Source organism: Rhipicephalus microplus, chromosome 6 (genome assembly GCF_043290135.1).
Source record: "Rhipicephalus microplus isolate Deutch F79 chromosome 6, USDA_Rmic, whole genome shotgun sequence".
NCBI classification, from domain to species: Eukaryota; Metazoa; Arthropoda; class Arachnida; order Ixodida; family Ixodidae; genus Rhipicephalus; species Rhipicephalus microplus.
Window position 1 is genome coordinate 184556126 of NC_134705.1, and position 24510 is coordinate 184580635.

General features: G+C 45.6%; 1 protein-coding gene and 1 long non-coding RNA gene across 2 annotated transcripts in view; one reads left to right on the forward strand and one right to left on the reverse strand.

Annotated features, from left to right (window-relative positions):
• Window positions 1-1496: 1496 nt before the first annotated feature.
• Window positions 1497-23072, reverse strand: LOC142765077 (uncharacterized). The gene is made up of 3 exons (XR_012884051.1): window positions 22817-23072; window positions 22569-22702; window positions 1497-2121 (listed from the first exon to the last, which is right to left on the reverse strand). It is a non-coding gene; the product is annotated as an uncharacterized LOC142765077 (long non-coding RNA).
• A 39-nt stretch (window positions 23073-23111) lies between these two features.
• LOC142766107 (uncharacterized) overlaps window positions 23112-24510 on the forward strand; it is a 92221-nt gene continuing 90822 nt past the window's right edge. The window contains exons 1-2 of the mRNA XM_075867950.1: window positions 23112-23155; window positions 23224-23353. Of these exons, the coding sequence (XP_075724065.1) occupies window positions 23112-23155; window positions 23224-23353 (174 nt within the window). The remainder of the gene's footprint in view (window positions 23156-23223; window positions 23354-24510) is intronic.

The window sequence follows — 24510 nt, forward strand, 5'->3', positions numbered from 1 at the left end:
AACATTCAGCCGGGCCCCGAAGTGAGAACTATTAGGTCCACCCCCAGAATCGTGGTGCACCTGCCCTTCACTTGTGACAGTTGTGCTCGCCAATTTGCCCTGAAAACTTTTAACGATTTTTTTTTGGTTTAAGTAGATACTGCGCATATTAATAGATGAAGGTTCGTTGTTACCACTAAAACATTACTCTCCGGTGAGCAGCGATGACAGAAGTCCAAATCCTTGCTCGAATTTGCCAAGAAGTTAAAGTTCCCGGCCGAGCAACCAGCAACACAAGCCTGTCGGTATGGGAGAGTCACCTATCTCAAGCAATATGGAAGGGCATAACGTGACGAAATGTAAGGGCACTTATTGCAGATTCTGTGACAGTGATGATCTGCGCAGAGATGTTTTCTTAGGTTGTAACAAATCATAGAAATGAATTTCAAGGCTGTCTTTAAGTAAGCCGCATTTATATACGCTCAAAACACTCGCGTATAGTTTGTTTCAATCAGCTAATCAGTGACCCATGCCGGGAACCCTATTGTGCGGTTCAGCGATGCAGTCATTCTAGGCGAGATGCAAGGTAATACGAGGCAGGAGAGATACGAGACATGGGTAACGACAAGTGTATATCCACAAAAAAGGGCGACGTGACCAACGGAGCGCTTTTAACATTTACGGTGGTCCTCGTACCGCACGCAGATACGCATCGGCCATTGGCAACGACGACTCCAGATGTAAGAGCCTCTGGGTGCATACTGCACACGTCTCGTTCTTGGTGATGTAAGAAACGTGTCACAATGGCCAGCGCCCATCGCATTTACATTGTTTTCCTCCCTACGGTGTGGTCTTCTGTGCATTCTTGATACCTCCTTCTCCCAATGAGCCATGCTCCCTGTAGGAGGATGGAGATCGACTTCGCTTGTCTAAAAACGAATCAGGTTTGCCCTAACGAGTGCCTTCGATGCCCCTTGTATAGATTAGACGGATGCTGGACTGCCATGCGAGGTGTAGGCCTGCTATATCTGACAGGGTAGGAAGAACGCTTTCTTTGCTGGGAATATGATCACTGTTGCAGCTGGAGACGATAAGTGTACAGTTTCCGAAACAATGTGTAATTGCACCAAAGAATGTCTCTTTGTGTTGATGCAATTATCTCATTTCAGCCACATTATGTTATATCTGTATTGCAAGAAGCGTCTATGTCTTTTTTTGAGTTACACAAAACAAGCCCTCAAGGCTTCGCAAGGCCGCACTATTAACCAGGAATGCCCAACACTTACAGCGACTCAGTCGGATTGAGCAGGATATCCAGCAACCACACGTCAGATGCACTTCTACGTGCGCGGCAAGTTACTTCTGTTGAAAACCGAATCAACTTTGCCTCTCATGTTTGCCAAAAGTTTATATTTTTCCATACAGTGTTCATGGAAGCGATTTACGTACTGTGAGAGAGACTACAGAGAAAAGAGCTTCTGTTTTCAATATAGGCGAAATAAGATAACACACAGAGAGAGAGAGAGAGAGAATACTTTATTCACAGAATCCTGCGTGGGGAAGGTGCCAGCCTCGTAGGGCGTGGTGTACCCTTCTAATGTTCTAGTCTATGCAGTCCTAGAAACACTGGGCCAAGAACTCGAAGGTTGAACCTGACCCGACAGAGGATACTTGGGTTCCCACGCCCCACGCTTGCGGGTCACGAGTTCCCGTTCTCCTCTGCCCGGCGAGGGCCCCGTCGAGCCGCTGGATCACCCATTTCTGAGATTGGCAGTCCACCGAGCGGATCCACAGCTCCATCTGCGCTGGCAGTTCTTGGCGCGCGGTGCTGTCGTCGGCACCAGTTACTGCGCCATGAGATTTCCCAGCCCTGCCACACACATCACCGTCGGCACCGTCGCACGAACCGGCGCCCAGTATCGCTGCACTGTCACACCTCACTATGGGTCCTAGTGTCGCCAGTTCTCGTTCGCATATGCTGCACATCGGGCTACATCTCGGGGACATATGGGGCGCGCCATCGCCGGGGTACACGTGCACTTCACTTGTAGGTGACGAAGCAAGACTCCGCTCGGCAAAGTTTTCGATGCGGGGCCGGGTATTCTCTTCTTCCTTCCCTGTGCCTTCTGAGTATCGTACCACCTGCGCGGAAAGCGCAGCACAGTGACAGTGAAAGCTAGAAGAGCGGCCTTTCAGAGAATTTTCAAAACACTGATTTGGTAACTACTGCAAGCACACTTGCCTCATGCCCACTAGGGCATTAATAAAATAATTTTGGGGGTAGTAGGCTGGCATTCGCTATGCTATTTTTTTGTCACTCTTCTGAGAAGCGTGGTATCCGCAAAAAACTTGCAAGGAACTTTGTGACAATCGGTCATGCAGTGGCTGACGACAACTAGGAATCATGGCTGAAGTGGGTATGCGCCACAGTTAATGGGGGAACAAGAACAAGCTTTTGTTATGGGTCGGATCATTGGACAGCCCACTCATTAAGCTATTCGCATGGTGGTAGGACTGGTTGTTCTCTCGCTGTTTTAAAATGCTTCATAAGTCGTATTACCGCGATTGCTTTCCTGTCATCAAGCCTGCCTGAGGCAAGTTTGCCAAAAAGTCACAAGCACCAGCGTAGCTCAGTGGCCGGCACCCAGTGGACCCGGGTGCGATCCCCACAGGGTCATTGCTGCTCGATTTTTAATTTTCTAATTTCGCACGATGTGGTTACGAATACCGGCGGTGGCGGACAACTGCGCGTAACCGGAGTTGCGATATTCTAACATATTTCGGTGCAAAAGGATAATAAAGGAAAGCATCATTGTGTTTGGATTAGAAGCTTGTTTTTTGAAAAAGCTTAATGCCCTGGCAAATCCCCGAATATTACAAACCTATTTAGTGCGTGCCTCGTACCATGCTAAAAATCATGATTGGCTGAGTAGGGACGACATACTTGAAGTGTTTAGAACAAACGTTCGATGACCTAATGTTTGATGTACTCTACTATAAGCCCGCTGCTAGTTAAAAAATGAAGTGCTCTATGCACAGAACATAATTTATGCGGGACAAATGAGCTTTCAGCGATCCACTTACATTTTCACAATCGTACATCACAAAAACTAACATTTTTGCAAAGAGCGAGCAGCAGAAGTCGGATGTGCATGGTAAGAGTGAATAGCGATTCCGTATACCTCGTACTCTACTGTGGGAGAGCAGAACATTGAAGCCAAACGAAAGAGACGTTTTATCCCTACATTGACCCTCGAAAATGCCTACATCATAAAAACATATGTTAGATAATATTTTCAATGTCAACATTCAGGCTAATTGACTCTTCACGAAGTATATAAACGAAAACGTACTCTGTGAACAAGCGTATGTAATTTTTTAAAGTAAAATTCACTATTAACCATCTTTTAGGTATTTCTTTTCTACACGTTCTGGTGGCATATAACGTGCTTGCGAATTGCACCTGAAGCCACCGAGACAGATTTGCATGTCAGATTCACTTTCACTTTGCACATGCATTGAATACATAAATCAAATTATCTGGGTCTAGCTCATGTCTGCAGAGCATGCCTTTCTTGTACTTGCAGCTAGACAGCTGGTGCTCTATTCTCACTTTTACACGTTTGCAATCACCTTTTGCAATATTTTAAGTTGTCAGTGAGCGCTCTATTACCGGCTTATAGCTACACCTTTCTTCTGTACTTTCAATCAGCTCCTTGTTTGGCCAAATTTATTTGTCACTTGTCAGTTTTTCATTCCCATGTAAAGGGCGTGACGGAATGACTGAAACACCCGAACAGTCTTCTTGCTTCCCCGCAGGTCACGGGATCGAATCCTGGCTGCGGCGGTTGCCTTTCCGATGGAGGCGGAAATGTTGTAGGCCCGTGTGCTCAGATTTGGGTACACGTTAAAAAACTCCAGGTGGTCGAAATTTCCGGAGCCCTCCACTACGGCGTCTCTCATAATCATATGGTGGTTTTGGGACGTTAAACCCCACATATCAAGTCTTCTTGCTTCTTTTCATCACACCCTTTCCGCACTATTGAAACCATACCCACTTACCAAATCTTCAATCCTACTTTCGCAGCGTTCTGTAACATTCCTGGTTATTTCACATGAAGACATTGCTCAGAGAAGGCATGCAGTGAGCGTAGTCTTCACTTGTGCCTATGCATACTACAAGTCAAACTGTATCTTTGTTTAAAGTGCAACAATCACTCCTGGCGCTCGTGATACGCGCGTACTCAGCTCCTACGGCTAAAGAGCTTAATTTTCCCCAGTATGCAGATTATAATAATCCTGTATTACAAAACTGCTATCCCTTTCACATGGACCCATCAAAACATTAGGGCTGCCCTATATAGAAAAAAATAATAAAATGGCCTAAATTGTCCATTTCACAGCTTTTCCCGTTGAAAGAGCGTGATCACTTGGTAATGCCTTTAATCTGACTATGTAATGTCACACTTCCAGAGCCTTACAAATATCCCTAGATCAAACTAGAAGGACGTCAAAACCACTAAAAAATGTTAAAAATCCCGAGATATAGGAAAAAATCCCTAGGCTTTGCATCTTTGCAGCCGGAGCCGTGTTTATAGAAAAATGGCAGATCCCACGTACAGTGGGAATTGATGTAATGCGAAGCACGAATGAGAAAGGTTCATACGTCACTTTAAAATCAGCTCAACTTTACGAGATGGAGGTAAATGATGCCGTAACTGACTTCCGTGTCATGAATATCGTGCTTGTATGTGTCGTTTACCTACGTCACCTATTCACGTACCGTGACACCAAATTTAGTATATGTGGAGCTAGCGAAACGGCCGCGAGCACGCTATGAGCGTGGTATGTCGTCATGTTCTTACATGACACGCGTGTCAGGATTGTCGTGTTTGCACCAGTCATATATTACGTCATCCATTGACGTCACGTGACACCAAATTTGGTATATGTGGAGCTAGCAAAACGGCCGTGGGCGCAGGCAGCATGAAGGGCCCAATATACTCCAATGTAGGGTTGACATGCGTGAACGGTGGGGACAGCGACGCTACGTTAGCAAAACGCGAGCACTCTATATATGGTCTGATGCCAGGCGCCACCAGCGTTCGTCGGCATGGCCAAACGGCAACCGATGCGAAATGCGACATGCTGCATTTCGCACCGATGCGTTACCCAGGCAACAATGCGTCTCTTTTTTTCGTGACGAGGGGACGCCGGACGCGCTGATATGCGCATGCGTCAAAGCTACGCGACGCGCCGCGCGCCTGCGAGTATATAGCCGGACCGGCGCCTGGCGTGGGAACGCCGGCGTTACGCAACAAAATGAACGCCGGCGAGCACGCGCACAGCGTCACGTCGAAATGTATTGTCGCCTTCACTGTGGTATGTAGTCAAGACTTCACATGACACGCATCTCAAGACTATCATGTTTGCACCAGTCACATACTTTCGTCGTTCACTGGCGTCATGTAATATTGGCATATGGGAAGCTAGCGAAAGACCGCGAGTGCACCATGAGTGTGGCATATAGTCATGTTGTTACATGACACGAATGTCGTGATTATCATGTTTAGATGAGTCATTTACCTATGTCACCCATTCGCATCACGTAATTCCGAGTGTGGTACATGTGAAGCGAGCGTAATGGCCGCGAGCGCATCATGAGCGTAGCATGTAGTCATGTTGTTATATGACACGCATCTCTAGCTTGTTTATTATGTTTTGCACCAGTATCATACTTTCGTCATTAATTCACATCCCGTAAACCATATTTGGTATAAGGAAAGCTAGCGCGCCAGCACATCATGAGCCTGGCATGTAGTCATGTTGTTACATGACCGACATCTCACGATTATCATGTTTACACCAGTCACATACCTTTGTCATCCATTCCCGTACCGTAATACCGAATTTAGTATATGTGACGCTAGCGAAACGGTCGAGAGCGCATCATGAGCGTGGCATGTAGTCATGTTGTTACATGACACGCATGTCATGATTTTCATGTTAGGGTCGGTCGCTTGTGTCCGCCATGCACTCATGTCATACCATACCAGTTTTGCAACATGCCACGTGAACGAAACCAGCGCAAGAGCTGCAGGACCATGAAATGTAAATCATGACGTTCATGACATACATGCCATGATTTTCATGTTATGACTAGTCATATATGTTCTCCATACAGTCATGTTATGCCATACCAAGTTTGGTATTGATACCATTATCGAAACGGCAACGAGAGCTTAAAGTCGTAGGCGGATAGATAGATAGATAGATAGATAGATAGATAGATAGATAGATAGATAGATAGATAGATAGATAGATAGATAGATAGATACGCTCAAAGTCGCCGAAGCTCGCTAAGAAATGCTTCGGATTGAAAAGTGTTTAACAATTTCAAGTACTTCGAACTCATCTATGAGAGCGCAGTAAGCCGTCTCGATAATAGAGTATGCTTAGGAAGACGCGGGACGTTAGCCTGAAGCTAGAGAGTGCTGACAGTGAAAGAACGACTCAGCGAACATCGCCGTTGAAGCACACAGACAACCGCTTCAAACGGGGCTTTCCGTACAGGGGACAGTTTCGTCAATAGGAAACTTAATCGTGTAATTGTTTCGTATATTTCCTATAGCAATCGTGTACTTGGTACTTTTAGTACAATACCCACATTCTTTTTTTTTATTTTGCAAGCACACCAAGAAATAATGTTAATGAATAAGTAACCAGGGATAATAAAAATGCCCTTATAAAAGTCCAGCTCGCTTTCCAAATCTACCCACGGGGCCACTTCCTGCCGGCACTCCCGCACTCGTCGTTTGCAAGCGACACGTGCAACTTACTCTGAGCGATGCGGCGCACATCTTTTGTAAGCTCTGGGTACCGAACCCACGCGTACTTTGTCTCAACAGGCAAGGGTGCATTCGGACGGCACGTCTACCTTCCGGTCGAATGCGGGGGTGCTGGATAATTGGGCGCTTGTTGTGAATGAGCCCACGTGCCCAGCGTGTATACGCTCGTCCGAACACTTGGTGCTTGAAGAGCAGCGTGAATTGCTGGACCATGAAAGAGAACACGCATTCAATGATGTACATGCTACGCTATACTTGAAACGCGCATGCTCATGGTTAGAGAAGAACTCTGGCAAGCATACGTTTGAACGCTTTTTAAGGGGTGGGCCTTTAGAACACCCACTCGTCGCACAATTCGGATGTCTTTAAGCCTGGCGTGATGTTACGTTTCTGCCAAGGAATATTAGGGAGATTACTTCCACTACATGTTGATTCGTATTAGGGGCGAAGCTCCTCATGACATCAGCCGTTCGTTTCCCGTTATGTTCGTAACCAGCGGTGGCATATACCCGAGAGAGCGGGTATGTGCCGTAGGAATAGACATTTAAGGGCGAAGCTCCTTAAGCCGTGGGTGGTGCGTCCTCGATGTGTGTAGTAAGTAGCCGCTTCTTGTTTAGTTCTTGGAATGTCCGCTAGATGGCGGTACTTGTATATAATCAATACATGATGAAAACACGTCAGATAGTGGTACTTAGAGTGTTCACTATAGAGACGAACCGACGTGGAGACGGACAGACGCATGGACGGAGAGATTGACCCGCGGTTGGACGGATGAACGGATGCACGAACGGACAGACAGACGCTTCACCCCACTCATCATCATTCAGTCCGTGAATATCCTGTATTTTTGTTTTGCCCCCCTCCCGAATTCCTTTCAAGCAGTAGCGTGGTTCTCTGATAAGACACCTGCTTGCCATGTAGGCTGCCGGGTGCGATCCTTACATGGAAGTTTATAATCATTTATTTTATTTTCGTCTTTCTTGATTTTTTGCTCACGTACAAGAGTATTCTTCACTCACAACCAAACACGCCGACACCAAAGCCGGAACAAGAGTTTCAGCGTAACCAGCGCCTTAACGCTCCCGCGTTAAAACGTTGTTCCCCAGCCTGTAAAATAGGCATTTCATGCACTACAGCTTCGGAGGCATCTTGTTCCCAAAAAGGTGCCGGGGTAACTTGGAAGATAGTTAAGCCATCTCTAATTGCATTTCTGTAAAATGCTCGTCCATCAACAGCACATGGGGGGCAAGCATTTCCTATAAGCATCCCCCCTTCCCTCATGCCGTCCTGTCTTTTCGACCGCCACCAGCACCTCAGCTATACCACTTTCATTTTCAGGTCGCCCTTGTCCTTCAGCGCGAGAGCAAAAAAGGCAGTTCCCCTTTCCGGTCCCCCTCCCCATTTGTGTAAGGGGGGCACCGAGTCAACCCCATACCTTTCAATAAAGCCGACACGGACTACTTAGTGCGCCTGTTTGATGCTGTGTAACGATATGTCATGCGATGGGGATTTCGACACGATTTCCTTCTTTTTTACACATTGGTATTTACGCTGTTACCATAACATATAAACCACATTTGTTAGCAGAGCTGTGTCATCGTGCTTCCTCGCGCTAAAGCATAAGATCCGCACCTCTGATCAGTAAGACCTGTGCTGTCATATTTAGTGCGCTGAGTCTGTGCTCCTTTTTCAGAATGGCGACCGAGGATGTTTAATGTTGAGTATGAATAATAGTTTACCACCTTTAGAAAGCAAGGTATCATAGGCAGTTCGTTGTTAGAAGCATGCATTTGTTTCATTAACGCTTTTTTTTTCTTTCAACACTTGCCAAGCTTGTCTTTTTTTTTTGCCGACTCAACCGTTGGGTATATGAGAGAGAAAACTGCGGGACACTTGCCCCGCCCCATCACCTCTTCGAAACGAATAACCATGGGCGTGGCGTACATGTCCCCTTGCTACTTTCGTCTTGTCTTCAACCACGAATGACTTCCCGTCTTGTCCTCACCCAGCATGAATTACACTGGCGTGGAGTTCTACGACGTAATCTACGTTCCACGAACGTCGTTTCCCGTTCTCACTTTCCTCGTTGGTGGTGGAGTAAGAGAGGTGCGGAATCCATGAATGAATCCACCTACGACAGAAACAAAAGTGAAAGCTGAATGAACCGGTTCGGCGTAACGGTGTGCCGCGTATAAGTGCCGTGTTCAAGCGCACGAATCGTCAGCGACAAGGTTACCGTGCGAGCAGCAGCGAGGTCATGAAGGTTGAGAGTGTACAGGGCTCGGCGCTGTTTCCGTGCCAGCTGGATAGACGGAAGAGCAGACGTGATATCCCCTCGTACTTGAGAGAGAGAGAGAGAGAGAGAGAGAGAAAGCGAGATTTAGAGTTCCCAGCCTAACAAAAAACGTAAAGCCGTGTTTCACCCCCGCAGTATATACATGGCAGAGTCGTTGTGGGGCTCCCGAAAGTCACGAGTTCAATCCCACTCGTTACAATCACGTGTTCATGGAGAACAAATGCTAGTGATTCGTCTACCGGGTGTTGCCAGTGCTCGCCAAAAAGCGACAGATGGCCTAAACTACCGGAGCAGCTTCACTATACGGCAAGCCCTGAAAGGGTGTTGTGGTTTTGGCGCACAAAGTCGTAAAGCGTTTTTTTCATAATTCTTTTTTTTTGCTTCATTAATGACATTTCACGATACGCCAACAAGACGCTATACATCACAAATAATCGAAAGATTACAGGTAATCATGAAGTTGACCAGAATGTTTTCACAAGGCAAATCACTCAATAAAAAAATACCGCCATATCCACGAAGTGAATGATGATGAGTGGGCGAAGCTCCGGAGGTAAACCTGGTAAACCAAGAATCCTCTGTACATTTTGCCCACTCGATTTTATTACATCGCTTCCCCTAGCGTACGTCGCCGCACTAAATCGAACGATTGCCTTCAACCAATGACACGCGCCATATGTAACATCATTCTTATTTTATAAGATATCGCGTCTTTCATCAACTACAAGTACCGCTTTCTAGTTTATAACATCTTGCATCTTTTCATCATCAGCTACAAGTGCCACCATCTAGTAAACACTACAAGAACTAAACGAGAGGTGGCTACATACAGGAGACGGTACCGCCATCTAGTGAACACTGCAAGAACTAAACTAGAGGTGGCTACATACAGGGGACGGTACCGCCATCTAGTGAACACTGCAAGAACTAAACTAGAGGTGGCTACATACAGGGGATGCACAGCCCACGCCCTAAGGAGCTTCGCCCCTAAAAAAGTTTGCTTTGAAACAGAAATTTCGGTAAATTGCGTAAAAGCCTCGCCACTCGAGATATGTCGCAAGCAACCTTCCAACAAACAAAACAATACTGATCGGACAAGAAAGTGTCACAATAAGCGGAGATGTCGAACTCTCGGGGCCTGCGCGTAATCATTCCACAATTACGGCAGTTACACATCTTTAATTTGGCGGTGAATGCTGTTACAATCGGAGCCCCTTCGTTTTTACACAACCGCGGCCCTTCGCTAACAGAACCTTGGAATCTTTATTTATTTCAGCTGCGCTGAGCGCACAATGAATGAATGAACTAACAGAATACTTGTTCAAACGACGGCATAGATAACGAGCGGCAAAAAAGTGGGCTTCAAATTACTGTTTCACGCATGGTGCACCCAGTATACGCCCTTATGACGTCCGATCAAATTTTTTTCATTGAGGCGGGTTGTGTCGGTACGGTGAATTGGCACAGTGTTCTAGTACGACCCGATATGGCTAGGGCGATGAGCGGATCGAGCCAAGGAGTCTGTTTGTGGATTACAATCTACCCTGAAGCTACCACTGCATCGGCTCCATTACACTAGCTATGCCAGGCCTTGCACCTCTCATTAGTCACAGCGCCACGTGCCATGCAAGATATCAGGTGTGAAAAGAAACCGGGAAAAAAATAGCATGAACGAGCGACATGTTCCACGGTACGAGTGGAGCGTTAGTTACTCTTGCTCTCTTATAACTGGCACATTACGGTGCAGTACGTGAAAGTCCCACTAATTCAACTTTCGATGGTGGGCTGGTACCATGCGTATTTGTGCCGTTTTCGAAAAAAAAAACCGAGTTTTTTTTACCTGTTTGTGATTAATAAAGGCCAGTGAAGCTGGTGTAAACATTTTGACGGTGAGGCGTCGCACATGCGTTCGTTTTCGCTTGTCCTACCGCCGTCGGTGGCATTGACTCGACGGCGACACGCAAGCTCGCGCTTCTTGGGGCACCGATGTTCGTCATATACTGCCACTGCTCCTCTTTGTGAATAATAATAGACGGCGCCGCCGCGGTGGTCTAGTGGCTAAGGTACTCGGCTGCTGACCCGCAGGTCGCGGGATCGAATCCCGGCTACGGCGGCTGCATTCCCGATGGAGGCGGAAACGTTGTAGGCCTGTGTGTTCAGATTTGGGCGCACGCTAAAAGAACCTCAGGTGGTCTAAATTTCCGGAGCCCTCCACTACGGCATCTCTCATGATCACATGGTGGTTTTGGGACGTTAAACCCCACATATCATTCAATAACAATAGGCGTTCGACTCATAGTGAGTCCAAAAGGGAATAGAGCACGTCGCTAGCGCGATCTCTTACGTCACTATACAACTGATAAATGCGATTGATTGAGGAGACGTATTGGAGCAAGACTGCGGTGTCTCATAAAAGATGGCTGCGCCAAGAGCATTGTGAATACTAGCGTAGACGCGCGCACGTGAGTACCATTGTCAACTAGGTCAGATAATGAAGAAACAAAATCTAAGCTCCTTCGAAACCTTCGAAAAGTTTGGTGTATAGTGTTCAATTTTGGCAATGCAAATATGAAACGCCGCCAACTCTGAGTTCTATACGACGCCACAAGATGGTGCGACGCATCGGTAGATTAACAAAACAGCTGAGAACGCGCTTAGACAGTGCTAATAAACTGGCTCGTCAGGCTATAATGCATTGAACGCCACCACGCGTCAGGCGACGCAGAGGGGTCACCAAAAGCCGCAGTTTTTTGCCCATCCGTCCGTCTTTCCGTCCACCTTTCCGTTCGTCTGTCTGTCTGTATGTATGTCTGTCAGTCCGTCTATCTCTCTGTACGCCTGACCGTCCGTCCGTTCGTCTATCTATCTATCTATCTATCTATCTATCTATCTATCTATCTATCTATCTATCTATCTATCTATCTATCTATCTATCTATCTATCTATCTATCTATCTATCTGTCTGTCTGTCTGTCTGTCTGTCTGTCTGTCTGTCTGTCTGTATGTCTGTCTGTCTGTCTGTCTGTCTGTCTGTCTGTCTGTCTGTCTGTCTGTCTGTCTGTCTGTCTGTCTGTCTGTCTGTCTGTCTGTCTGTCTGTCTGTCTGTCTGTTCATTTAGTGAACACTCCAAGCACCGCCATTTCACATCTTCACGGTTTACCGATAAAAGCATGCGAAGCTTCCCCCCACTCATCATCATTCACTCCGTGGATGTGCTGTAATTTTTTTATGAGTGGCCACGCCTTGAGTTAATGCCTGCGTGTTATTCAACTGGGAGAAATCCTTTAAACATAACAACGTTTATAGACACATATTTGTTTGCATCAAAAAGTTAATTTAAAACATAGACGGGATTTTGATATAAATTACCTCTGTTTTTTGTTTTAAGTTAACTTTAACGGTGTTATCTGTTCTGATTCAATTGCAACACCGCGCCACCCAACTGGTACATGACCAGTGGCTTTTCAAAGTAGCATACGTTCACTGTACTTGTAGCTGCTCAATTTCACGTACAATCTGATAATATTTTTGCGAGGTTAGCGGGATGACTCGGTGCTCTTCCATAGTTGAGTACGAAGTACTCGAAATCGTTAAAACATTATTTCTAAACAAACCATGATTGCCAACTAGTCCAAGTCGAAGATTTAGGCTATACAGCATGAAATGCAGCTCTTGCACGGGAGGGCTTTGTTCTCTCCCATAGTAGAGTACCTAGTGCTCCTTATCGTTAACCATTTTTTTCTAAACACACAGGAGCTGTAATATTTTGTGACTCATTTTTGTGTCGCTGTGTTTGTGTGCATCATCGAATGTACTTGTTTTTTCCCCGTCATCTCATATCTATGCTCACGTAAATGAAATCTGTTTTGTCAACATCATTATTTTATGTATAAGAAAAAAATGTCCAGTTGAAATGTTATTGACGTCTGTAACAAAAAAGTTTTCAACATTGTCATCGTAATTCTGCTTTAGGGACAGCTGTTTGCTCTCCCATAGTATAGCGTACAAAGTACCCTGAATCGTCAAACACGGTTTTCAAACAGAGGCTATAGGTTTGCTTACATATACGCTATCTTATAAGGGACATCTATCTGCTCTTTATTAGCAGAGAACAAAGTACACTAAATAGTTCAGCGCTTTTTCTAAACATACATACATACAGTCACCTTGTACGTACTGTGGCGGCGACGCTGTTTAACGGAAGTATGCCGCAAGCATCATAGAGGCGCCTATCTCGTGGCTCCAGAAAAGACGCCTGATATTGTGAACTTACCTCGATGAGCAGCTGTAAACGCACGGCGAAGAGGGTTTCTTTCGACGATAGCACACACGTTCCTTCAGAATAAGCAAGGCACAGGCCTGGTTTCTAGTCGTTTCATACAAACCGAGTGCCCACTCCAATACCCATGAATGTGTAAAATTCCCCCAAATGTTAGCAATAAATCTATTTTATTTTCCCTTCAAGTTGTGACATTCGGCTGCACAGAGATGAATTGATGTTCTAGTGTTCATTTTTAAGGTCAATACACTGTTTTTGCTTGCCTACTACGTTTCATTTTTGTACAAATTACATGTATAATACACTTCCTTTCGTTCATTCAGGGACCGCTCAGCGCCCTCATAAAATAGTCTTAATAAATTACTCTAGCGACCACGGTAGGATGCACCATATCTCTGAATCATTAATCTTTTTCACGAGAAGCTCTTAGTTACTGACCTGTCACGGGGGGGGGGGGGGTTGTCCCCAAAAACCTTCCTCTCCTGCACCTGGCTCGGGCACACAAAAGAAATGACAAATAAGACAATAAATTTCCTTCGGGGGCTCGGGTTTTCTACATGCTTCGTGCGGTCTGAGTACGACAGCATGCTTGCCCAATGTGAACTGAAGTCCATGAATGCGTTCTACCGACGGTGCGACGAAAACTCTTGATAGCCGTACTACTGTGACACCTGAGGAAGAGCTTGTCATGGGCACCCAGTGATTCTCGTATGTTGAATTGCCACTGCTCCGTTTCTTAAAGCGTCGATAACGTCGATGGTGGAGGTCAGCATGTAACATTTGCCCGCCACAAATAGAATCTTGCTGCCCCGCCGCGGTGGTCTACTGGCTAAGGTACTTGGCTGCTGACCTGCAGGTCGCGGGAGTGAATCCCAGTTGCGGCGGCTGCATTTTCGATGCAGGCGAAAACGCTGTAGGCCCGTATGCTCAGATTTGGGTGCACGGTAAAGAACCCCAGGTGGTCGAAATTTCCGGAGCCCTCCACTACGTCGTCTCTCATGATCATACAGTGGTTTTGTGATGTTAAACCCCACATATCAAATCAATCAATCAATCAATCAATCAATCAATCAATACAATCTTGTTATGGAGATTCGCAAGCTCGGTTTTCTCAATGTGCCCAGCTTTTTGCTCCACTCTATCGACGTATCCATGCCCGTTTATATGGACCATGGAGCGAAAGCACACTTGAGCATTGACGCAAACAAAAGCGTAATTACGGTAACCATGTTGGTAAATTTTACGCAGCTTTGGCAGGAAAGGAGCTCACATTATTGTAGCAGAGCGCCGCTCGTTACAAGGCGTACAACTTGCGAGGTTGATGATCATGCGAGGTCAAACAGGGATGCCCTCAATCAGCATCAAGCAGTGTTGGTGAGATTGCATCTAGATGCACTAAATTCTAACAGTAAAGTTGAACTCGCTCAATCACTCACGTAACTACGTGTGCCGCCATGGTAGGTTCAGGCGGCATGCACAAACTTCGAAAACGACAGAGAAAGTAGAAAAGAAAAGTGACATTTAATCTTAAAAAGATACGGTAGAAAGAACGCAATTACGAGAACTGATGCAACTCTTTTGTGAAACGTGTGATACAGGCAAGTTCGCGAGACTCCAACAGGAAACTGAAAACAAAATGCAGAAAAAACACGAAAAAAATATAACCGCACGAAGGGGCATAGCCAACAGCACTTATATGTGTCTATATGCGTAGTATGTAGGGTGGACCAGGAGGTATAACGTCTCTGTGGCGCCACTTCGTAACGTGTCGTGCCAAGAGCAACGTTCACATAGGCTGCCGTGTCTACAGTGAAGCACACTACTTTTCTCCTTCTGCTAAAGGTGGTCGTAAAGAAACTCCATTTACTCTTACGAGAGACATTTCCGCCTTGAGAAGAGACAAAAGTATACGAGTGCGGACGCTTGCATGCAGCGTCGCGTGTACGTAACCCGGGCCTCGTAAAAACGGCCGTTATCTCGACTTTATTCCTTTTCGATCCTGCGCGTGAAGTACATGATCAACTATAGGCTACGCTGTCCCAACCCCTAGAATGTTTCCCTTCCCCTTGTTTAGAGTCGTAACTAAACTTTTTACGGCGTTACTCCGGAAAGCAAATATTTGCCTGGTCAGTACCCCGCCTTCTGTCCTTATCTTGCTGCATTTCCGATACTGCAGAGCCTATAGCCTATGCCTCGCGTGCTATCCCCTTGTTAGCGTCACTGTTCTCGGCCCTGCTCTCACTTTTTGAAGCCGTTTCACTGCCTTGGTTCTCGTTGAAGCGCTCGCATATGAAGGTGCCGTGATATGAGCCGGGGTATTGCAACGGGTTCACGTTCAGTGGTAGTATGGCACGTGCTTTTATGTATCACCCAGCCTTGGTCTACGAGACGTGTGTAATAGACGATACTGTGAATTCTTTCACGGTAAGCACTTCCAAGCATTAAATTCGCGAGTGCATCTCGTGCTTCTATATGAGAGCAAAAGAGGCGAAAGATTGTAGTAAAAAGCCATTGGTGAGGAGGTCAATAAACTACCGTAAAGGGCGCCCTTGGCGCAAAGCAGTAAAAAAAAAGTGAAGGTACTGATAGGTAAGGTGCTTCTTGCAGACAATGTACTAGCTGTCAGAGGTGGCTATGAAATTGTGATTAAGTTTGAAAAATACGTTGACAAATGTTGACTATGCGTTATATACCTTCAACGTATCTTAAAAAGTGTATGTAAAGAATATTTTTATTGGCGGGTTCATGTCACGAGAAGCTGGTGGCAGCGCTTATTGGTTTAAATGCAAGCTGATCTTTAATAATGGCTCAAGTTGCAAGTTATAATGTTATCTTATTCATCGATTGGCTATGATAACCAATTGAAACATGACCAGTCAGTGTGTGATAAGCACTAGGTAACTCTATCAAATACACCTAAGAACACTCTGCCGGCGTAGTAAAGTAGTTCAGAGCTGCATTCGGGGAGTTACGTCCACTAATCTCTTCTTCAAGATGGGACAATATACGGCAAACACGGTTCCTTACAAGTTTCATGAAAGCACGACGCAACGAGTCCGCGAAGCTTGTGCGTTTTGGAACACTATGTACACTAGAAAAAGGACTGCACAGACACATCACTCCACCGTAGAAACGCCTCCCAGGATTACATTTCGTCTTGAACAACGTATAGCGGGCTGAACGCTGCTTCTACATGGCAGCCCACCAAATGCCGCTTGCAAGCAGTGGGCGACATATCTGGCCGACGTGGCTTAATGCACCAAATGCAAGAAATTTTTGCCACGATGGATGAGGTTGCATTGGTAAATAGCAAAAATAAAGACAACTTGACATTTTCGGTTTGAGTGTGCACAAAGGTCAGGAGAAAAAAGAAACAATCCACACGATGATGTCTCAATGAAGAAAAAAAGAGTTGCATGGCTTTCTAGCAAATGGTATCTCTCAGGCAAAGACTGGATTGTGCTAGTTCAGTTAGTGAATCGAGTGTCAGAGCCTTCAGAAGACATATAACTCATAAAAAAGCATGACGAGCGTCTTAAAAAATGGCCGCAAATAAAACCTTGAACTGAACGTCGTGTTGCGAAGTAAATGTGAAAATGCGGTGATTTTCCGAAGGTAATTGCTTGCGTGAAACGTTCTCGCAGGCTGCTCAACGAAAAGTGCAGTGTACAGTCAATATAAAAATTAGGGTACACTAAAGCTTCGCATTTCGGAGTTGAGCGCAATAGCGATATTCTGTGCCTTGTGCGTACTTCAAACACTTAACTGCAGCTCTGTATAGACTGGATGATCGGCCTTTGTTGGAACAAAGAATTCTGGGTCATTGGCTGAGCCCATCCTCAGCCCAGAAGGCTTTGAAAGCTTTGCTATGCTTTTCGTGGACAACTGGCCTCAGAGACAGGCTCTAGTGTCATATTTTTTGATGTTGACTTTTTCTGTCGCTATTTTTTTGTAATTTTATCTCTCTCTCTTTGCAACATTTCTTTTTATCATCTTTTATTCTCCTCACCCCTTTCTCTAGCACAGGGTTGCCAGCTGGTCTAAGAACTGGCTAACCTCCATGTCCTTCCGCTTAAACTTCCCTCCTCTTCTAGTGCATGAAACCTCTTCGAACTTGCTCTGCACCCACTACGTAGCTTTGAGGGAATGGGCCCAGCAGCGTGGATGCCTTTTGTAGTAAGTGACCGGTTTCAAACCACGAAGCCATTACGATAATCAGATGTTCTGACAGCCACTGGCATTGGGCGCCTGTAGCACGCATTAGTACTGCTGTATGTCATGTTGCCGCATGTGGTCGTAAAGCATGAAAGCTACTTTCTCTTCATTTCCAAGCAGAGGAAGTTCTTTTGCACTGTATTCGCAAGCAGACGCGGGGCAGTCTGGAAGGACATTAGCTTGCCACACGAACAACCCGGGTTAAATCCCTACTCGGCCCCAAACGACCCTGGTTCAGTCCCCACTCTGACCCATAGTTTTTTCTCATTTGTTTCATTTGCATCGTTGTCAACTTTTCGGTCACGCATGAGATCATGATTTTTTGCTCACAACCTACGACGCCGACACCGACACCAACGAGCTCTTTAACGCTGTCACGCTAAAGAAGTGCAAAGTACAGTCAACAGAATACAGCCAATCGAAGTACAGCTAGAAGAATAAATGTTTGCTATTTCAGCATCGCTCCTTAGCAAGAGTCAAGCCACACTGGTGCCAAGAAGACACATGGTGCGCTGTAGGTGGCAACGTGGTGCGTTCGCAGCGTGCGGCAACACGAACGTCACTGCGACGCCACCTTCCAAAGTTTCGCTCCGTTTCGGTTTCTCCTTCTTTACATAGTACCTGACCTGTGGCTGGCTTTTCTATACTTAAGGTATGGACGACCAGGTCAGTCGTGTATATATCACGAAGACCCATACGCACGTCAAGCTTGCAGGTCCTTGCTGTTTGTGTATACCTGTAGCGTCCTTTAGGAGCATGTTGGGGCCCTTCACTTGATGCTGAGTTATGGCCGAGTGAAAGTGCGACATCGTGGCCTACCCACACTGAGCAGGACGAACAGCACTTTCGAAAGCTGTGTTTCATAGGTCTCGCCCTGAAGTTTCAGTAAAAAACATATTGCAATCGGCGAGAAAAGTTCTACAAAATGTACTTACGCAACAGGGAACATTGCACAGTGTAGACTGAGCTTGGAAAGAATTGCTTGTTCGGCTAGTTGGTTTGACATTAACACTGCAGTAATCTAGCACACACAAAAAATCAATACTTGTGTAAGAGATACACAAAAGAAGACAATTTCAACGCTAGTTTTTCTGTGTTGGACAGAATCGTAATAAAGGCCAAGACTATAGAGTCCAGGAAAGAGCTTGATTTGAAGGGCTTCGTTGTCTGTCGCTTCTCACTAAACATGCCTAATATGGCAACATAACTCACACAAGACGTCTGAGAAGCTGTTCATCTCTTAAGGTTGTTGTGGTTTTGGTTTTTGCTATCACTTTCAAGCGAGGAAAGGGAGCTTGACAGCCTCCTAAATGTATATATTTTGGAGGCGAGAGGACGTACGAATATCTAGTAGCTTGCGGTTGTCCTTGTATGTTGTATTACTCAGTTGTACACGTGTAATTTGTCGCCCAAGGTACGTCCTTCAAGCGATAGTAGAATCTATTCACAGCCCCTGCATTTAAAAAGAAGGAGTTTATATATAGGGAGTAGTAGGCAAGAGAAATCACAGAGCTATGCATACCATGACAATGCGTGCAGTGGTACAAGTATACCTTCAAATGGAGCTTAGGTATCTAGAGTTTGATTATTCCAGACGTTTGCATAATCAGACACACCTTGTGGTTCGTAGTTATCGCACTCGTACCAACAGAGTATGCCAAGCTTTCCATTGATGATATATGTTTTGCAGCAATCACCTGGACATACTTAAAGACTCGATAATTTAGCCGACGTGGTTAGATAGAGACGCACAAGATCGAGTGACGTTAAGTGGAAAAAAGTCCAGGAGGTGCTTCCAGATGACCTTGCGATACTATTATAATTATACATAAACGAATAGAACGATGCTTGGCGTGCCATAAACCACCACGTTAGCGTTGATCGTTAAAGTGTTCGTTGCGACCAGAGGAGCAATCACAAGCTATGTTAACAAGTTTGGTGTGGTAATGAGCTCTTAGTTTCCTGTTCACTTTTTTTTTGAATTTTTTGCGCTTTAGTTGTATCGAAGCTGGGAAGATGCATGTGGCTCTTTAGCTCTCTGCGTCGCTGTTAGAAAGGGGGATTCCCCATCGCTCTTTTCGCTACGTCTACGAAACTTTCATGACAGGAAAGTAAATCGTGAAGTGGTAGAGTGAGAGGAGTGCACCTCGGTACTGAAAAAAAAACAACAAAAACAAAACACGATACAGAAAGACACAGGCACACTTTTGGCGTTCATCCATTCTCTGAAGCCAGAGAGGAAACAGCAATAGAAGTACATTTCGCAGCAGTGGTGCTTCTGCGCCGACCTTGACGAAATGTTTCGGAAGGCCCGCCTCGCGACCTATACGTAGGTGTCTGGCACTTGTGTATACTGTTGTAAGTCCTCATCCTATGAAGCGGTGTACAGAGAGTGTGGGTTGTGATATCTCCCCTGGAAGTTTTTAGTCTTTCTTTTTTTGCTTGTAATTTGTGCTGTTGGCCCCGGTATAAGCTTATTGGAGAATATCAAGGACGTTCATTATCGATGTTGTTGTTTGCTTTCTCTCCTCCATTACGTCATGCGTAGGACAGTAAGCATTAAGGAGCGCATTCATGACTGGCCGCAATCGTGCTTGTAGACTTTCTCAATAATAAACAAGTACACTGTAGACAGGGGCAAGGGCACTACGTGAGAGTAATGAAATAATGCTGAAGTTCGCTTGAATTTCGTTCAGTTAATAGGAAAGAAAAACAACCATTTATCTTTCCACGTTATTTTTCGTGATACTGTACACGTTAACGCAGTAGCCGATTTGTCAGCTTTGACGTACTTGTATATTTGACGCTGAGGTTTCTTTAAATACGCGAAACGATCGGAAAATGAGTCGCCACCCTGGTCCTGCTATAGTGGCTAGCATTCAAAGCTAGAGAAAATCACCGCTGAAATGACCATACAAGGACATTCACGCAAAAGTATTGAAATTCGGCAGCCGGCATCGGCGGTTTATGACATGCACTATACCAGGCCCCTACAGACGGGGATAGCTTATGAAGCTTGGAATAGCTAGAGCTGAGCTAGGTGGGGCGTATTTGCCCTTTTTGGCATTTCAATCCTATAGCAAGTTGCGGAAATACGGTACACAAATATGGTTAGACAGTATGGTATCGCTCCTTCTTTCTCGCTTGTCGTGCTTTTGCCGTTTCTATTCGCAGTGAAAATGCGTCCTCCGAATTGCAGGATCAGAGTTAATAACGCGTATAGGCCGACAGGCGACAAAGAGGTGCCACAACCCCACAGCAATTTTAAGAAATATATATTTTGTGATGTCTTTCCACTGGCAGAAACGCAACGACCGGCAACGGAGGAGCGGTACTGTCATGCGGTACCATGTTTGCATATGGTACTTCCGTAATTTGCTAAAAGAGTGAATTAGTCGACGTCTTTCATGTCCTACTTTTCCTCTTGCGTCCGTGTCTGCACGCTTTGTCTTCTAGCACAGTGGTGTCCGCTCTGAAGCGGAGCGTTGCAGTTACTAATCATACTTGAAACGCACTTTGACAATGATTGTAATATTTAGCGCAAAACAATTTGTCGTCGGCCGTATTGCGCTCAAATAACACGGTACTGCGCTGTGACTCGCCTGCGAACGGTGCATGCGTTAAGAAATCTATAGCTTGGTACTCAATCGAGTTTGCGTATCACGTTATTCAGGAACCGTCACTCAACCGTGCAACGATGAGCCATCGCATCGCACGCTCATCTCCCGAACAGCCTGATTATTTCGAGCAACTCTGATCCCCGTATCCTAGAACTTTCCTTCACTCAACGCTTCGCCTTCACTTGAAAAAGCCCACGGGAGCGCCGTCTCTAGTACAGAAGGTCACTGCACATCAGCGATAGTCTGCTGCAATTTTTGAGAAGCGCAGCGTCATTTTCAGCCGAGTGGTGGCGCAGTGCTCAACACTGTTAAGTGAAGGGTGAAAGTTGAGTGGAGGAGTGTTTGTGAATACGGGGGTAAGTAGCAAGACGGTGCCTGAGTCGTCAAGCGCGTTTTTTATTTTATTTTTATTTTTTAGTCACTAGACCCACACGTAACGTTCATTCTTTATCGGCTCCCGAGGCTACAAGAGCGTAAAAAGGGAAAGAGCGCCTAAATCCGCTCGTGATTGTCAAGTGGGCGAGAGACACGCTGCGCTCCTATATCGCACACAGGCGGCGCTGCGAATACACGCTGCGCTCACCACCAAGGAGGATGAAAGAAATTGCTGGAGTGTAAATCATTGCCTAGGAGTGAAGCCGTGCCTCTGGCAAGATGGCGGCTGCGGCAGCCATCTAACTAGGGGCATGATAAAGTATCACCGTTCAGCGATTAAGAACGGAGCGTTTCTCTCGAACGCCCAACGAGTGTAACGTGGAAACTTTTTTCGGGTCCCATAGTGCTCCAAGTGCGTCTTAGTGTTACTAGTTTTCCTTAGTGCCCGCAGGTCGCGGGTTCGATTCCCGGCTGCAGCGGCTGCATTTCCGATGGAGGCGGAAATGTTGTAGGCCCGTGTACTCAGACTTGGGTGCACGTTAAAGAACCCCAGGTGGTCAAAATTTCCGGAGCCCTCCACTACGGCGTCTCTCATAATCAAATGGCGATTTCGGTACGTTAAACCCCAAGACAAGACAAGTATTCCTTAGTGAGCCTCCGATTGGAAGCAAAGTACTTGGGGAAACTCAGTCACCCATACTCGTCTCTGTGTGTTATCTCGTCGGGAACAAACTGTCTTTTAATATAAAACTATCGTAGAATTTGCACTAACATATCAAAGCACTTGATCTCTAAGTGGGCACTATCACAAAAGAGCATGTTTCCGCCATCTTGGCAGGGGCAAAAGATGGCTTCACTTCTGCTGGCAAGGCATTGCGAGAGATTCCACTCCAGCAATTTTTCTTTAATCCTTCTTAGTTTTTACTAGCCAGGCTTACGATCAAAGCGTACCTTACCGGAGCGTGGAGTTATCAGCCGTTGGTAGTGGTGATGCAGAGATTCGAAGCAGCATGACATCTGTCTCGATGGCACGATTGTGTATGAAGCCGCACAAAAAGGCACTGTAGCATGCGCCAGCAGCGACACAACACTGACGATGAAGAACAGTATTGAAATAATAATTTTGACAAGAATGTAACGCAAGAAGATGCAAGTCCTTCTACTAAGAAAAGACATAAGACCATAACGAAAATTGCACACTGACCAGAGATAGGAAGTCATCCTTTCTTCGTTTAAACAGGTATAGCCCAAGCTGGCCTACCATATTAAAGCCACTTGATCTTTAAGTGGGCACCATCAGAAAAGAGCATGTATCCGCCATCTTGGCAGTGGGAAGAGATGACTTCACTTCTGCTGGCAAGGCATTGCGGGAGCTTCCACTCCAGCAGTTTTTTTTAATCCTCCTCACTCACCGCACGTACAAGGCGTGGTACAATAGCGAGGCTGCTGCAGATGCGTCAGACAGCCGATCCCACCGAGTGACGAACCGATTGTTCGAGATGGTCACGACCTGCGTGCGAGAGAGAGCTGTAAACAACCGGGTGTGATTGACAGCGACCGCGAAACCGGACGCGAGCGCCACCGCGGATTCAGACTCGCTCGATGAGCGAGTGTTTCGTATACTCGCCCTCGGGTACGTACGAAACGAAACGAGCCGGACGCAATTGCATCTTCGCAGACCTGTCGCTCGCTTTGTAGAGTCCAGCAGCTGCGCAGCAGGGGCTGTACATGCTCATTGAGAGTGAGTTTGTTCAATGCATATAACGAGCGCGTGCATACAGGCTAGAATACGAAGCATGCGTTGTGGTATTCGCGGATCTTGTGGAGGCGTGAAATTAACGAGATCCAGGAGAAACAGGATATTTATTTATTTACTTTATATTTATTTATTTATTGCGGGATCAAATCCCGGCTGCGGCGGCTGCATTTCCGATGGAGGCGTAAATGTTGTAGGCCCGTGTGCTCAGATTTGGGCGCACGTTAAAGAACCCCAGGTGGTCGAAATTTCCGGAGCCCTCCACTACGGCGTCTCTCATAATCATATGGTGGTTTTGGCACGTTAAACCCCACAGATCAATCAAATCATTTATTTATTTATTTATTTATTTATTTATTTATTTATTTATTTATTTATTTATTTATTTATTTATAAATGTTCTAATCTCTGGTTCTGATTACAGTAAATTGGGAGGTTGGCAATACATGACCTTGGTTCAACGAAATGTGGAGAACATAGGCGTAACCGGGTCACATATTTCGCGAGACTGCAAACAGAAAGTGGCGACAAAATACTACCTACAACAAAGGAAGGCCAGCTAACCATCTGTATGCACAAAAATACATTCGCATACACATGTTGTGTAATGCTTAGCACAAATTTATGCATACGTAAGAGAAATAAAAAAATGCAGGTTTGAAGAGTGACAAATCACTGTACACGCATAGGCGTTTCAAGGATAAATATGTTCTCATACTAAATACAAATATATTCAAAGCGAATATGGTTCCTCTTTATGTATAGGAGAGGATGTAAATTCATTTATATTAAATACAGAGAGCTCTGCGTTTATGAGTGAATGACCTATACAGTAGCAAAGGTGTGGAAACAGAAGCCATTTTTTTAATAATGAAGCAACAGTATGGTCATATTAGCAATCACTTGCCAGATTTATGCAACACTATCTGTATTAGCTATCTCTTAATTAGCTGACGCTACTTTACCTACAGGTGGTAGTGTGCGACCAAGTGTGCCAGAACAGAGCCATTTACCCCTCACTATTCTATAAACGTGGTAGCGGGGGGACGCAGAATGTATACACCGAGGTTTGCTGTCGCATTCAGGTAGACTATTTTGAGCTCCGGATGGCATTTTGACAGTTGCATATAAAATATCACATG